This window comes from Diadema antillarum, unplaced genomic scaffold (genome assembly GCF_040938485.1).
Source record: "Diadema antillarum isolate AM-2024a unplaced genomic scaffold, OU_Dant_1.0 seq00000981_RagTag, whole genome shotgun sequence".
In the NCBI taxonomy this organism is placed as follows: domain Eukaryota; kingdom Metazoa; phylum Echinodermata; class Echinoidea; order Diadematoida; family Diadematidae; genus Diadema; species Diadema antillarum.
This window is the reverse complement of record NW_027271821.1, coordinates 222182-238352: the sequence shown is the minus strand read 5'-3', so window position 1 is coordinate 238352 and position 16171 is coordinate 222182. Positions and strand designations below refer to the sequence as shown.

Here is a 16171-nt window from a genome sequence, read left to right as displayed (position 1 = left end):
ATCACCAGCTCATGACGAACTGTGGGCTTTTGTGATCAAAGATCAACGAACTTTCCTGTACTATAGTCCTCTGTCATGGTCCACCTGACACGGATTCTCATCCATTTGACGAATTTCGGAAAACTGCTTATTTTCTCCCCCTCCCCTCCTCTTTCTCTGGATTTCCTATTAAACATTCGAAGGGGTAGGATAATGAGAGAAACTGAGTTTAAAAGAAGGGGAGGGGGATTGGAGTGAGGACATAATAACTGACGAGTTTTATGTCCCTACTGGCATGGACATATCCATTTTGCATAGAATATAATTTATGAATGAATATGTCGTATTTAAAGTGGGTTGATGTAAACAACATCAACTGTTTCATACCAGTCATAATCGGTATTTTCTAAATTTGATTACTGATATTACGAGCAACATTTCCACACGTAAACTTTAATCATCGCACGTACTCTCATCTTTGCTTTAATCATAAAACGGGGAAGAAAGAACAGCTGAACGGGGAAGAAAGGATAGCTATGAAGAAATTTGATTAATGTCATCGCGCTGATCAAGATGTCCTTACACAAAAGAAAAAAAACTGGTTTGCAAAGGAATGGTGTTAAAGAGATAAACCTTTTTTTTTGTATAGGCAATAAGGACATTTTGTATTTCAATAAATGGTTCTTGATGTTTTAAACAAAAATCTAACAAATTCATATCAATGTCGGGTACATATCCCATCTTTATGATGAGACATGATTTCTTTATTTTCTATGTTGAGTAAGTATTTTTATTTTTCTATGCGTGTATCTATTAGTTAACGCCTTACCTCCCCAACTCCATCCCCCCCCCCAAAAAAAAAAATAAATAAAAAGAAACCGATTGATGCATATCTCAATGAACACGGGTGTTGGATCTCATTCAAATGCGTCATTCCCTTGAAGAACTGAATATTCGAAAAGTTGTACTAGATGTATGTTTTATTCATCGGCTACAAGATTCTGAAATCAATACTAGGGTTTGTAAAAAGCCCACTTATTTCTTGTGGGCAATACGTTTATGAATAAATATGACAGTCACCATTTTTTTTTTCATCTGTCACTTAAGTCGAGTTCAGTGTTTTGATGTATGTTAAAATCTCATGCTAAAATGATATAAAGACATGACACTGGATGTTGCGTGATAAACGATGGATTTCTGCACACTGTTTTTACTCTTCTCCAAGGGGTTAAACAGACTCTCTCTTTTCTCCGTGTTTATCTTTGATTAGAGCGTAGACAAGAATGTTCCAACTTCAAGGAAACATAGAGACATGGAGACATTGTAGAGCTGGCGACACTTTTATTTGAAAAAGTTTCAAAGAGCAACAAGCAGCAGAATGTGTGTATGTATGAGACATTCATTGAACAATGCTTGTATTCGAAATTTAAACACTGGGCAACTACAGTGATCGGCGCACCTCTTTACGCAGCGTGGATTTTCCACGATATTGTCAAACAAAACAGTATCACTTCTGAAAATCTAATAATAACTTATATGAGAGGAATTTCCGCCCATTATTCAGGAACACCATTTCTTTTTACTATTTTTTTGTTTTATTTACCTCCGTTGTTTCTTGAAGGATATTAAGGGCTACGGGAAAAAAATTTTGACCAATTATTGACACAAAAGTGATGTAATTAAAAGTGTCTTTTTGTCTTGTTTTATGGTATTTGTCACGTGATCCTTGGGCAGAATAGTCATACCATTGCTCGAAAGAAAAATCCAAAAATCTTAATTTGATTTATACGAATAAAGTTACATCATCTATTTACTGGAAGAACACTGTAAATATACCTGAAATAACGCTTTTACAAAAAATTAAAATTAAAAAACCCAAAAAGACACGTGGTTTGTTTTCTGCTTCAAGTGATAAATCAAGAGAAAATGATATAGAAAACAACAGTTTCTGAAAGATCAAGGTATACGCAACGTGGAAAACAAACAACATCAACACACTAAGGCTATATACTCCATACATTGGCATAAGGACACGCACATACACAAACTAAGAGCATAAGACACAACTCATACACAAAGGAAAAAAAAACTTAAGTACAACATGATGAATAAAATGGAACGGTAGGTGGGTGACACACACACACAGATAATAATCCGACGATATTACCAATATCATCGTTCATCCTAGATTAAGCGGGCAATATTAGGAACTGTTTGAACTTCATTTCCTTTGTACCGTATTCTATAAGAAAGGTGTCTTGCATCACTATACACTTTTGACAGAGACAGCTTCTTGCGTATTCAAAATGGCAACTACTTCTATAGAACTCATCACGTCTTTATTTTCAGTTTCTCATATTCAGTTCTATTACTCACTGCTTGCTATACTAGCATAACCTTGCCACCTGTACGCTTTTGTTGCACATGCATCTTATTGCGTTTAACATTAAGCAGCCTATACATATTGATTTGACACTATGTAAACTAAAACAATTGAATCGCTCTTTATTTCAGGAAAACCGAAGCTGCTTGAGCATAAACTCAATCCAGACTATGCATGGTAAATATCAGCAACTGAAACCTAAAACGTCCAGCTTCCGACAGCGTTGCGTGCTAAAGCTTCACAACTTTAAGTAAAACAGATCCTTCCGGATCATACTAGTATCCTTTACTTGGCAGAAACTAAAACAAAGAGTGAAAGAAAATTCTTGTATTAAATTCCCATACAGTATCCATCCCATCAAAGAACGCGAACATTTCGAACGTTTATTCAGTCTTTGATTAGAAAAAAAAAAAGTTTGGTAACAACGCTTTGCCGTAGAGGGCTTCTGACGACAAGTATAGTGAATTTGAGCAATTGAACTTTCACTACGCTTTAAAAGAAAAGAAGAAGAAGATTATAGGATAGAAATGAAACAATTTTGTTTGCACGAAATAACACCTTAAATGTTACACCACGCTGAAAACACATTAATTATTCGTGTATTTTACACAGTTTGAACGTTTCTAAAAAAAAAATCTCTGTGATGGGATACAGTGTATCATGTTGTAAGTGTGAGGCTTAATCATTTCTTCGGCGTTGGTACTCATTTGAGTACTCGAGAATAGTCCAGATCAGGGAGGTGGAAAAGAGACAGGGAGGTGGAACCTCTTCCACCTCCGTGGTCAAATTAATGAATAACTGCAGCGCATTAAAATCAGTTGACGGCGTCAGTGCGTGTGACGATGCGAAGACTGACCCCATTGGGCGGTGACAGAAAGCCGTTATCACCAAGCTTAGGGGGAATCTGAAAAATAAAAAGAAAGAAAGATAGACAGACAGAAAGAAAGAAAGAGGACAAAACTGATTTCTTGCATGACGTCCATACAGTAACATTGATGTGTAGGCTTTATAGATAAAAGTGGTGAGGGGATTGCCCCATAACGGCTGTATAGGATTTAATACACTTTTTATTCGTAGTGTCATCTTAATGTGCGATGGTCCTTTGGGAAGCGTTCCATAACTTTTATTGTGGTGTTGAGGTATGTCAGAAAATGCCCTAAAAGGAAAACATATACATGTAATTCCTTTTAAAAATTCATCTGTATTTGAGGCTTTCCAGTGTAAAAATTGATGTCATATGAATATTCGTTGTTGAGTTAATCGCTATCCTTTTAATTTTGATTTTTTTTTTTTTTTTTTTGGGGGGGGGGAGGGAATGATGTTACACATGAACTAACAACATAAGCTACGTAAATCCTTTTGAAAACTTGCTGTACACTCGACTTTAACTTTGTATCCAATGTTTTGAATAGCAGTACGGACATTATTTGTGATGATAAAATTATTCAGGGACTCGCACAAGTAAAAGCCTGCTCAAGAGGCAAAGTTACTGCGGCAAAGGCAAAAACAATGAAATTGCATCCATTAAAAACATGTTACATCAGATGAATTGTTTTCAAAGCTGGCAAAGATATGCCTAAGCTACTTTGGCCTGCGAGCTCCAAATACCTCTGTCTGTGGACACGTCTCGAATCGGTACTTCTGGAGGAGCCGAGCGATCGCCATCTTAGCTTCCATGAGAGCAAACCTCATACCGATGCAGTTGTGTGGACCCGCTCCGAACGGCAGCCAGGCGAACGGGTGGCGCTTATCTTTCTCTGCTTTACTGAATCTGAAGACGGAAGAATACATCGATGTATTGGCAGCGAAATACAGTGTGAAATATACTTTGAAAAAAAGGGATAAAGAATAGTAGTTTAGCTAAAAAAAAAAACACAATAAAGAAGTAAAACTTCAAAAACATCATCAGCAAAACCTCGAGATTTTCTTGATCAGTGCATATTCATGACAGTTGAATTTATTCAGTCAGTTGTTAAGAACCACTCTGGTTCATTCCACGTGTGAAAGAAGAAGTTTCATAAATTTTTATAGCTAAAATTCCCTATCGTCAATATGTACCTGAAATGACTTGTAACGATGAATCTTTTCAACCTCTTAATTGCTGTCGTTCCTGTATTTGCAATACGCATTTTATGTTAATTCGAGAATACCGTAATAGAATAAGCGTGATTAAATTCAACACACAACAATGCGAAGAAAAACAGTGATTTACTTAAAGACATCGATATTGATAAGATAAAAAGAAACACTGATTAAAACAATGATTAGAAAGTCATCTTTGATAACGAGTTCCATTCTTGTTCATAGGCTGACGCGCGATTGAATCTATTTAATTTACATAAAATTATGAAAAATAAATCCAATTTCAATTTCAGTAAGATAGGGTTTCAACTCAGAGTTAGGCATGTGAGCCATAACCAGCTGAATTCCATCGCTCTCCATAGCTTCAATTACAGTACGCTTACTCATCGTGAAAGACAATTTAAAAATTTTAAGTTTTGTTACCTGTCCGGGTCAAATTTCTCTGGGTCAGGCCAGTACTTCTCGTCATGGTGTATGTTGTAGACAGGAATGAAGATAACCACGCCTGGTTCGATCGTCATTCCGTTATAGGTAAAACTTTCGGTGCACCGCCGGTTGATCCTGTAGTACATCATGCAATGATGGAATCACACACGCATACGTGAACACCAGTACAGATCAGAAATGTCATGATGTTATGACAATTAAGGCGGAATAGAGCAGGCGTATACTAAGAATTCACCTGGGACAAATTGTAATAAATGCCTGTCTATGCTGAACGTGGGTGCGTGCTGCCGATGCTTTTTTTATTGATACAGAGGACGCGGTACAAGCGTTAAATATTGCGCTTATCACCAAAACAATAAATGCACAAATATACCAAATATACGAATAACGTGTATGAAATGAATATGCTCGGTTAATTTGTAAACGCTGTTATTTCTTCATGGAAAACATTTCCATGATATGCATATTTTGACATTTTATTGGCAAAAAGATCTCAACAAAAGAAACTGTTCTAGTATTCCTCAACCCCGGTCATCGACTTTTATACCAGTTTTTACGGGTAAAATTTCAAAATATCATATCTTCCTTATTTCTTTTCTAATTTTTGTCATTTTTATCATTCTGCAGGGAATATTTTCTCTTTCTTTTGAAGTTTATTTATTTTTGGGGTGGATCCCCAGGTAGGAGGTTGGGTTTACACTCTGTCGAAGAGGGCATAATAACTTTATTCAGGTATGTCGGTGCCGAAACTGATCCAGGTGAGAGCAAATTAGGTTTAATCAGGTGTACTTACACAGCAGCAGGAGGGTAGATTCGTAAAGTCTCACACACCACCTGATCCAGGTAAGGCATGGTGGCTATGGATGTGTAGCCTACCGAGTCACGAGAGGGCGTCATCTCATCGACCTCCTCGATCAACTTTTCTTGAATCTCGGGATGAGTGGAGAGGAGATAGAAGACGAACCCCAGCAAGGTGTTGGTAGTCTCGTATCCAGCAGTGAAGAATATTATTGCCTGAAAAAGTTATTCAAACTGAATGGCATTTTTCTTTTCCTGATCATTCTAACGGTTCAGTACCCTTTAATGTGTGCTAAACTGACTACTCTCGTACAAAGAAGTGAGGATCCCCATTAGGGCCTATGTTGCTTTGACTACCAATGATTGAATGATTTTTTGTATACATTTGATATAAGTTTGATATTCAAACTCTTATTGGCTCTATTGACGCCCATTATATACATTTCAATCTGTCCTTGTATAATGTTGCTCCTAATGTTGGTATAGTCGAAAGGTCTTGCAATCACGCAATAGTGGGTCATTAGCAAAGAAGCGATAAATTGCATTCTGTCTGTTTTCCACATTCACATTTGCCCAAGTAGTCGAGACCCCTTTGCCCTAACCATAACAAACTCTTTGTATACTACCATGCAGTGAGAGACAGGTAGTCCTAATAGCTTGACAGGAAACACACTCATTTAAAAAGACAAAAATTATTTCCCACCGATGATATCGGTAGAATACTCCCGATACTGTTTGACGTGCCATAACAACGTGTATGCCGATTCTACTACTTTCAAGGTGGTTTGTTTGTGTATGTGTGTATGTGTGTATGTGTGTGTAAGGACGCTGCTCACGTCTGTCGCCAGAATCGCGCCCAGAGCAGACTGTCTGCGCCTGACGTCACCCCTGACGTGACGGACACACCCACCTGACCGACAAGTTCCGTGTCTGTGAGCTGAACGTTCTTCGAGAGAGTCTTCGTGTGGAAGTCGACGTCGTGGTGACGTTCGATATCGGCATGGATGTCATCCTTGTCTCCTTCGTCTTTCGTTTCGGTTACTTTTCCCTTGTCAGAGGATTGTGCATCGATCATAAGCTGCAAAAAGTCGACCGACTGTCCAGCAAAAGGGGATAAAATAAACGTTGACACTTCTTGGAATCATAATTTATCTACGATCCAAAATCTATAAGAGTGATGAATTATGCATAGAAAGTCAATTTTCTGCCATTCTTTTCAAATTGGTTTATTCATTTATACTTCAGTAATGTTTTACTATGTACACTGGGCAGGTAGCACAACGGTATCCAACCTGTCGCACAAATACGTCGATCGCTACACATGCTGAATTCAGAAATAAAACATATTCACACTTATAGGCTACTGGATATGATAACATTCACATAACGTTCGTACTTATCGGGGCATATCTCGTGTGATCGTCAGTATGAACTGTTTTGACAACACGCAAAGCTAAATAACTTTCACGAGATGGAATATGTCACCGCCCCCTTCGTATTCTTCAATTTGTATCAATTTCACCAGTTAAAACTGATGCCATATCGTTGAGAAAATCATTTAAAATAGGTGCACAATGATTACGAATTACCTATCAAAACGTTAATGATGTCTTAACGGCAACAGCAACAACCATCAATACAAATGGAAATAATGATAACAAAATAATACTGTACATATAACACCAGACTATACTCTGAGACAGAACATGACAAAATGCATAAAGCATGTATATATATAATGTTATATCTCTATCTCTATCTCTATCTCTATCTCTATCTATATCTATATCTATATCTATATCTATATCTATATTTACATTTACATTTACATGGATGGGGACAGAGCTATCGCTAATTGTACACAAAATAACTGAAGTGAGTCTGTGCGACCCTCACCTACCTTGCCTTTGTTGCTTTGAGGGGCCGACTTCCGAAGGGCCACAGTTTTCTTCGTGATGTCGGCGAAAAATGCCACTACGTCCTTAGGAATGAATCTCACGATTCCTAGGAAGTTGAAAATTTCTCCCAGTGCAGGAAATAAACCTGTGGAGGGAAATATAAAAAAAAGAGATTATAATGAATATCACAAGTGAGGGAGAGAGAGAGAGAGAAAGAGGGAGGAGACTTGGGATAAAGAGAGCATGATTGACGTAGGATAATATCAGTAACGTACGAAGTGAGTGTTATAATTTTGTATGATTTTAAGATAGCGGTTTCAAATCTCAAGCATCGTAAAAAAAGTTACCAAGAACAAGTCCAAAAGCTTGCCAGAGTCGAGCCCAAACTTTCAACAAATTACAAAGTATGAATACTAAAGCATTTTATAATGAATGTTTGCCAATGGTCAAGACGAAAGGATGTAACAAAAAAGAAATACAAACGTAAATGGTCTATAATGGTCTTAGGGTGAATTGTGTGTGATATTACATGTATATCAACTGCATTATGAATCTTCTGTAGTCCGATAGACCATGCGCTAAATTTATGCTCCCTTCTTTAATGATTATTATAAAAATTATTCTTGCTATTATTGTTATCATTACATTATTATCACTATTATCATAGTATTATTGATGTTATTATCAATATCGTTATTATCATACTTGGATGGTATCCCACCCCATGATTTCACTCATGCACTCAAAACAATAAATATCCATCTGTTATTTACGTCGATGAGGGGCAATTTGTTAGTCAATTGCGATGCAAGTTTCCGTTAGTCTCAGTGAAAACAACAGCTCAGTGGGCAGATCAGTCAAAAGTTGACCGTTCGGACACGTTCGCCTGAGAAAATCGGATATCGGTACTGCGAGTGAATAATCAACAGTTTCTCACTGTCATGATCCCACCTAACTATAACTCTGTTGCAAATTACTTCTGAATAATATGTCATTGCCATATTGCAGCGATATCAATTGCGTCTTTCGAGGTTCAATTCAATTCACTTCTATTCTATTTCATTGTCCACTTATGGAATTTTGTTTTGATTGCATGAATACACATTACATTGGTACATACATAGAATGCACACATACATATCAATAAACGTAGATACATGCACATGGATATGGCAGACATACTAAAAATGCACAGTGATTAGAATGGTGGGAAAGGTTTGGTCGTGACCGGTAAAATTCTACTGCAGGATATCGTACTCGAGAGAGCGACTAGAGGACTTTTCGCATCGAAGGTGAAGGCTCGCCTGGCGTGGGCCACGAAAGGGTCTTTGGGGTTGGCCTGAGAATCCACGTCTAAGCCGAATGCACAGCTTCCTATGACGTCCATCACGAACGACCCGAAGACACTGTCGCACCAGCATCAAGGAATAAAGTTCATGGTTATCGACTTGACACTGGAAAAGCGCAAATTTACAATTTCTCAAAATTACAAGGTGAGAGAATGTTCACAGGATGTTTATCTTAATCATCTGGGACTGTAAACAAGCAGCATAGTTTATTTCATCTTGTATTGTTCGTTACTTGACAAAGAAATGAATTTTCATGTTTTTATCGTTGTATAATGATTTTTGATCAAGATGTATCGCACCCCCTTTGAATGTCAGGTATTGGTCTGCATTTTTTTTTTAATTTTTACTCGTGAAGACATAAATAAATGACATGAAATTAAACAAAACTAACGTAAGTCAAAGCTGGCATTCCGATAATGTTTTCAATGCAATCCTCAGACTTAAAAGACAAAAGGATATCACTTACAATCGCCATGTAATTTGCAATGTTTTGTTGTGAGCCTGCATAAATGAAGTAATTTACATTTTGGGGGGATATCTTTTTACTAATTGATAACGATTGGCCTTGAATAGGTTTCGTTGTAATCTTTCAGATATGTGCCACTCTCATATAAATGAGTACCGCCCATTAAGATAAAAAATAGGTTCCTTTTTATATATTTTTTAATTTATGATCATCACCTGCGGCGTTGCAAAAATGATAATTCTTGTTTCAAATATTAATGAAAACAATCCTCAATCCATAGTTCTAAAATATGATATCGCATACTAGTCTATTATACCGTAACATTTCTGAGATGGGTTTTCAGTTTCGAAACAATTAGGGTATGACATTATGTTGCCATTATGATATAGATATTATCTACAGAACGAACGAAACTTTAAATTCTCATGTGCTTTCAAGAGATTGTGACATTGGTCAAAACTACAGACTCTTAGGTGCCGCGAACACTATAACTTTTGTGGCAACTTAACACCCTTATTATTCTCAACCGATGAGATGGAAATTCAGGCCTTTTGGAGCATTTCCCTGCACTATGCAGACAGTTATTATTACCTTTTGCACTCGATGTAGCCGTCTTTCTCCTGCTGAGACCCAATGTGCTCCATGAGTTTGTCAGCGGCCTTGTTCACCAAATTGGACATCTTGAAATTCAGAACGTTGACACATGTTTAAACTTTTTTTGCACCATTTACCCAGGATTATGCTTGTCATGGTGCTATTCGCTCGTGCCTCTCTATTTGTGTATTGTTTGTTGGAAGATTGAGCAACATTAAATGGTTTATTGTTGACGGTGCACATTGGTGACGGTGCAGCAGCCATGACAGAATTTCACACATTTGTCTTGTCTCGCTTAAGTCGACCTCGCAACAGTCGAAAAATAATTAGCTAAGTGGAAGACATTTCTAACTCGGATAGGTAAAAAACATGAAAAACATGTGCTAATTCTATCGCGTAAGTCTTAATTCTGGTAAGACGAAGTATTAATTTCGGTTTCTTTAGATTCGACTCAGAGGAAGTTGACTGCATTTACAAAGTGTCTTCAGAGAGCTACTGGTATATTCACTCTGGTGTTACATTCTTTGATTTGCAGAAAATACCCAAAGTATTTCTGGGATGTGGTCCTTAGAAGGTTCATCCTCATCAGGTGCTCCCTTTTTAGTCTTGGATGATGCGAAATTAGTACGTAATTGTCTTTACATACATGTTGGCCTATTTACGAATTTATATGCTTTATGGATGAGTAATGATAGGGCACTGTGTGTATGTACATCCGTTTGTTTGTATGTCTGTGTATGTATAATGTTTGTATGTCTCTGTGTGTGCCTGTGCCTGTGCCCGTGTCTGTGTATGTGTCTGTGTCTGTGTCTCCGTGTCTGTGTCTGTGTCGATGTCGGTGTCTGTGTCTGTGTCTGTGTCCGTGTTCGTGTTTGTGTCTGTATCTGTGTCTGTGTTTGTGTTTGTGTCTGTGTCGGTGTCGGTTTCGGTGTCTGCGTCTGTGTCTGTATCTGTATCTGTGTCTGTGTCTGTGTCTGTGTCTGTGTCTGTGTCTGTGTCTGTGTTTTTGACTGTAGCCGAGGGCCAGAAGAATCTCACCTGTCTCATCTTGGCTGCGCTGAAGGTCGGGGTGAGTAGATTGCGTACCTCGCGCCATCGTTCGTCCTCTAACGAGGGGAGTGCTTGACGCAGTTCTCTGTTATTCAGCGCAAAATCCTGTCAATATAGAGATGTATCCAATGCCTCAGTTGGTGATGACATAATCATAATTATACTACTCTTATGAGTACGTCGAGTGACTAATTAATATTTGGTCTGAGAAAATGTTCCATAAGAATGATCTGAAAAAATGATTGTAATTTTCTTTTCTCTTATTTAGTAGCTGATGCTGATTCATGCTAACAAACATGTTACCCAAACCACAGATATATTCAAAGTGCAAAATACGTGATATATGTATGTATGTATATATATATATATATATATATATATATATATATATATATATATATATAAAGTCGCTTATACACAAACACACACACACACACACACACACACACACACACGGTTTAACAATGACAAGTATGAACAAAACGATAACCAAGAAATACAATGCAATACTCAGTGAGTGGTCAGTAAATAATTCCCACACAATTCATAATGTGGAGAATTTGTGCCTGAACGCTTTACACATTCTTACCAGTCTATTGTGGAAATTGCTGAAGTTTTTCACCATGATAAGTCTAAGCATATCGGGATCTCCAACCACCAGCATGGGTATTCGAGGGGCGTAGACTCTGTGATATGAAAAGAGGTTAATGATCGCATGACTAAAATGGTACTAAAGCATTGCAAGAAACCCATTACATCATTACAACATCACATGCGAGGCCGCCATCAAACTCAAGCTTCAGCTTAAGATGACGGTCTCTTGCATTTTGTATATGATTTTCCAATAGCTTAGTTGTATGATTATATTATTATAATTCACCGATACGACATTCCATTATTTGTACATTATGACTGTATTTCTATTAATGATAATAACAATAATAATAATAATAATAATGATAATAATAATAATTGCATTTATATGGCGCTTCATACTGGTGTATCTAAGCGCACTTTGTCATACAAAAAAAACCAACAAAACTAAACAACACAATTGCATTAACAAAACCAGCATATCAAGAGTAACAGGTCTATTCATCATGTGTTGGATATGATGTGTTAAAGTACTGGAAAATTGTTTGTTATGTTTTATAACTTTGTGAAAAATGCAGAAATAAATCAAATCAAGTCAAATCAAACATTCTGTGACAGAATTATTTACAACGTGTGTTGCAATTTCAGAGACTGTCAGTCAACTCTATACTTGTCAGAACTGCACAATCTGTTTAAATATTCACAATCATTGTGTACCTTTGGCACTTATATTGTCCATGAAAAAATTTTTGTTGTCTGACTTTATGACTGTCCTCTACTCTTTAATTAACAGACAAAATCATCAGCTTCAAAAACAGCGATTCAGCCATTTAGTGTCCAAGTTGTTGCATGATATCTTTCAAATGCACATGACGGCCTTACCGCTATTAAAATGGTCATCATTGTCAACATGAATATCATTTAGGTCTAGTATTTTCGTCATTATTTGCATTATCATTATTCTCATCATACTTATGACGAATATGTTCATGTAACTGGACGGCAAATAATAGTACATACCCGTAAACTCGGCCATATTTCTTTGCTAAGAAGGTGAAAACTTCTGGAACTCCCTGAGAATGAACAAGAGGGAAATGTCAAAGAAAATAGCAAAGTGGTACTTCTGGTCGGTTTCCAACCATCAACTTTTACTACTGGTGGGTTAGAAGTCTGTTACGGTAAACCCTTAAATATTCCACATGCAGGCAAGAATTATGCATCTCATTTTGACAAATGATATGGCTCAGTATTCGACTAAACTGACCGGTTGTTTCACCGACCCTGGAAGAGAAACAAAGGGTGGTGAATTCAGAAAAAAAGTTTTTGTAACTTGTAGCTATATAAGTAAATTATGATATTGGGAGTGATGTTATTGATGTTTCATTTTCTTTGACTTTGTACCTCTTAACATTAGATCTCTTTACAGGTTGGTTCAATGCCGTATGTCAAAACACTCACTCTGCGTAATCAGGGCATCTGCTTGTTTTCTATGTACTGTGACTAATCAGGCAATTTCATTCTACATTTACGTTGTAGTTTTCTTTTTTTTCCCCCTAACTGATAAGCTTCTTCTTCAAATGAGAAGCTGAAAACATACAATTAAAATGTGTAACAGTATGCATGTATGCGTTTCAGTCGACACTATCACGCCCCGTATGATAACAGATAGAATAGATAGTATAACGGATGCTAAAAAAACAACAACCAAACACTTAATTGGTGACTTTCGATTTATACCATTATGTTCTCTGATAATTACCATGCTGAACTCTAGACTACCAATAATAGGTAGTGCGGGATGGTAGACCACGCCCTTCCGTCGCCAGTAGGTGTGGCACCATGTATCGTACCTGATGAAATCAAACGGAAAGTGTTAAAATTGATTAGATTGACAGCAGAAACCCTTAATTCGGGGACACTGTGGCATTATTATAGTGGACAAGATTCCTGACTTTCAGTCGGGTGACCCGAGTTCGAATTCAGTACAGTAGTTATGTTCTCGGGCAAGCTGTTTTTGCCTATCATGTCCCTCTCGACCCAGGTGTGTAAGTGGGTATATCATAGGCCTACCTGGCATTGGAAGGGTATTATACACTTGTAATAATGGCAGGCCCTCTGGTACAATAATGTCAATAGTGAAGAGGGTACCCTAGATGAAGTATGTTATTATTATTATTATCATTATCATTATTATTATTATTATTATCATTATTAGTGTTATTATTATTATTATTATCATTATTATTATTATTATTATTATTATTATTATCATTACTCTTATCATTATTATTATCATCATCATCATAATTATGACGATATCTGTAAAACCTAAGTAAGCATGATGCTAGTCCCAACGAGCCAAAACATCCCTGTGCCTTTACTTTTAGGAGTAAAACGTGAGAGTGCGTGTTTAGGATGGACCTCCCAGGCCTGGTATCATTTATTGTGTTGCCGAATGTGACATTACCATAGTAACGTCCTGTTACTCGTGTTTGACGTTGAATGGGAAATATTATCTTTAAACTGCAGCTGCACTCTTTACTACAGGATCTTGGTTTGCAGACTCCCTGTGAAAATGCGGTCACAATAAAATCACAACAGAACTATTTAATTACTTTAATTTTCTCAAGAAAAGAAATACCCCACACAGTGGCGGATCAAGAGGGGGGCGCACCAGGCGCGGGCCCCCTTTCTATTCTTTCTTAAAACTAAAGAAATAAAATGAAAAAAATGGGGGAGGGGTGCTCGTGCGACTCCTTTAATTTTGTAAAGGCGCATCCCCTTTACGGAATTCCTGGATCCGCCCCTGCCAAACTTTTATCTCATTCATGTCAGCAGACCATATAGGCAGACATCCAATACAGCCATCACTTTTCAACAAGTTCTACGAGTTGAAGGCCTGCTCTTGTGCACCACACACCTATATTCTGGCTTACAGCATTCATTACTTCCGTGAGCTACTACTACTACTATACTACAATGTAATTATACGCTTGGATGACATTAGTTCGACCATTATGGCTTGCAGTGTATAGTGAAAATCATTGTGCCTTTTTACGACACTTTCGGACAGCCTAGGAAATAAAATAGTAAGCAGTGAATTGATATATGAAACTAAAGCATTACAGTCAGTCATCTCATCGTGTACGGTTGACAATCGAGTTTCAGTATGATGCTCAATTGTCTACACCACCAAACATTTCACAATAAGGTATAGCATAGCACACATCATAATAAAGGGACGCTGAATGAAAGAGACGTTGCAGTGTATAGGCCCCATGTAGTATAAGGGGACCAATGTAGGAACGGTCTATTGAAAGGATAGGCGTTTGAACACATCATTCCTGTGTTCGTTGACTGATTAGCCTATACTTACAGTAGAAACACGACCACAAGAAAGGCGATTGTCAAGACGAGAAGCCATGTCAAAGACATGGAATATCCGAAGATTTCCAGCGTCATGGTACCTATCCTTGGTGGGCGACGTGTCGGCAGCAAAATGAAGATGTGGTACGAGCCGTGACACCATGTAAACATCCAAAAGTGAATAATCTTTTGAGGCAACGACGGAAGCGTTGATCTAGCCAAATATGGCGAGTCTCAGGCTCGGCAAAGCCGCTCAAAGTACAAATGCAAATGCAGCCCATACCTACTCGAGATGAAGGACAAACATTGAACAGTTTTCCATAATTGGGGTGTGGGGATGGAGATGAACAGGGTTTCCCAATGTTTGACATTTAATATTATCCGTCTTGGTTGTGGTTATCAAAGCTACAGAATAAATTCCTTGTAATCCATTACTTGCAAATACATGTGCTGGGGATAAGCAAAGGGGGTGGGGGTATCAAGGTAGATGGATCATTTGAAATTCCGATAATTCTTCGTCGGGGCTCTTAAAGTTACAAAAGATAATCATCGTAAACCATTACTTGCACCTTTGGATGATTGTAGCCTTGGGGTAGATATAAAAAAGAAGGGAAAAGGAAAATGATATGCACATGCGCCTACCTTTTCTTACACATGCGCAAAAATGTACAAAAATATAATGTACCAATAAAATCTTTTTCAGTGATAGGTCTATATAGCACCATATGACTAAACATAAAGTGATATTGAAAACAAATTGCTGATGGAAAAAAAATGTGCTACACTGTGACGACATTCATGTGTTAGCGTACTATACCATGAATGTCGTCATACGAGTATATCAGATAATGTATGGGTGTCATATAATAGACCACTGTGTGACTTATAGATTTTTTTTATCATCTAAAATTATTACATATAATTTCCATGCACCCCAGACGACGCGTCAACCAAACTCAAATAATGTCCATTATAGTGAAAAAAGCGAATCTTTCAGGTAGCTGTTGTCTTTTTATTCAGTATTCCATTTTATTGATTCCACTTCCAACCACGAATCATTTGATACAGAGTGAATATCAAGCAAACAAGGACAAATTCTCATTTCCACATTAAAATTCATCCTGGTTAATCTTTATAGCTAAAAAAGATAGGTGACGTATACCAC

At 37.4% G+C, this 16171-nt stretch overlaps 1 protein-coding gene across 1 annotated transcript; it reads right to left on the bottom strand.

Moving 5' to 3' along the window:
* Nucleotides 1-2126: 2126 nt before the first annotated feature.
* Nucleotides 2127-15159, bottom strand: LOC139742153 (cytochrome P450 3A24-like). Its single transcript, XM_071652722.1, has 13 exons — nt 15017-15159; nt 13400-13490; nt 12661-12713; nt 11636-11732; nt 11035-11151; nt 9994-10082; nt 8845-8993; nt 7590-7732; nt 6600-6785; nt 5685-5905; nt 4868-5005; nt 3971-4133; nt 2127-3266 (listed from the first exon to the last, which is right to left on the bottom strand). The coding sequence occupies exons 1-13, from the start codon at nt 15100-15102 to the stop codon at nt 3177-3179; spliced, it is 1623 nt and encodes a 540-aa protein (XP_071508823.1). The 5' UTR covers nt 15103-15159; the 3' UTR covers nt 2127-3176.
* Between the last annotated feature and the right edge of the window lie 1012 nt (nt 15160-16171).

Bases quoted from the DNA above. Each gene is read 5' to 3' on its own strand.
- LOC139742153 (XM_071652722.1), bottom strand. From the start codon at position 15,102: ATGACGCTGGAAATCTTCGGATATTCCATGTCTTTGACATGGCTTCTC. The intron at 13,491-15,016 runs GTAAGTATAGGC...TGATTTCATCAG, and splicing joins CTTGTGGTCGTGTTTCTACT to GTACGATACATGGTGCCACA. The intron at 10,083-11,034 runs GTGAGATTCTTC...CTGAATTTCAAG, and splicing joins GCGCAGCCAAGATGAGACAG to ATGTCCAATTTGGTGAACAA.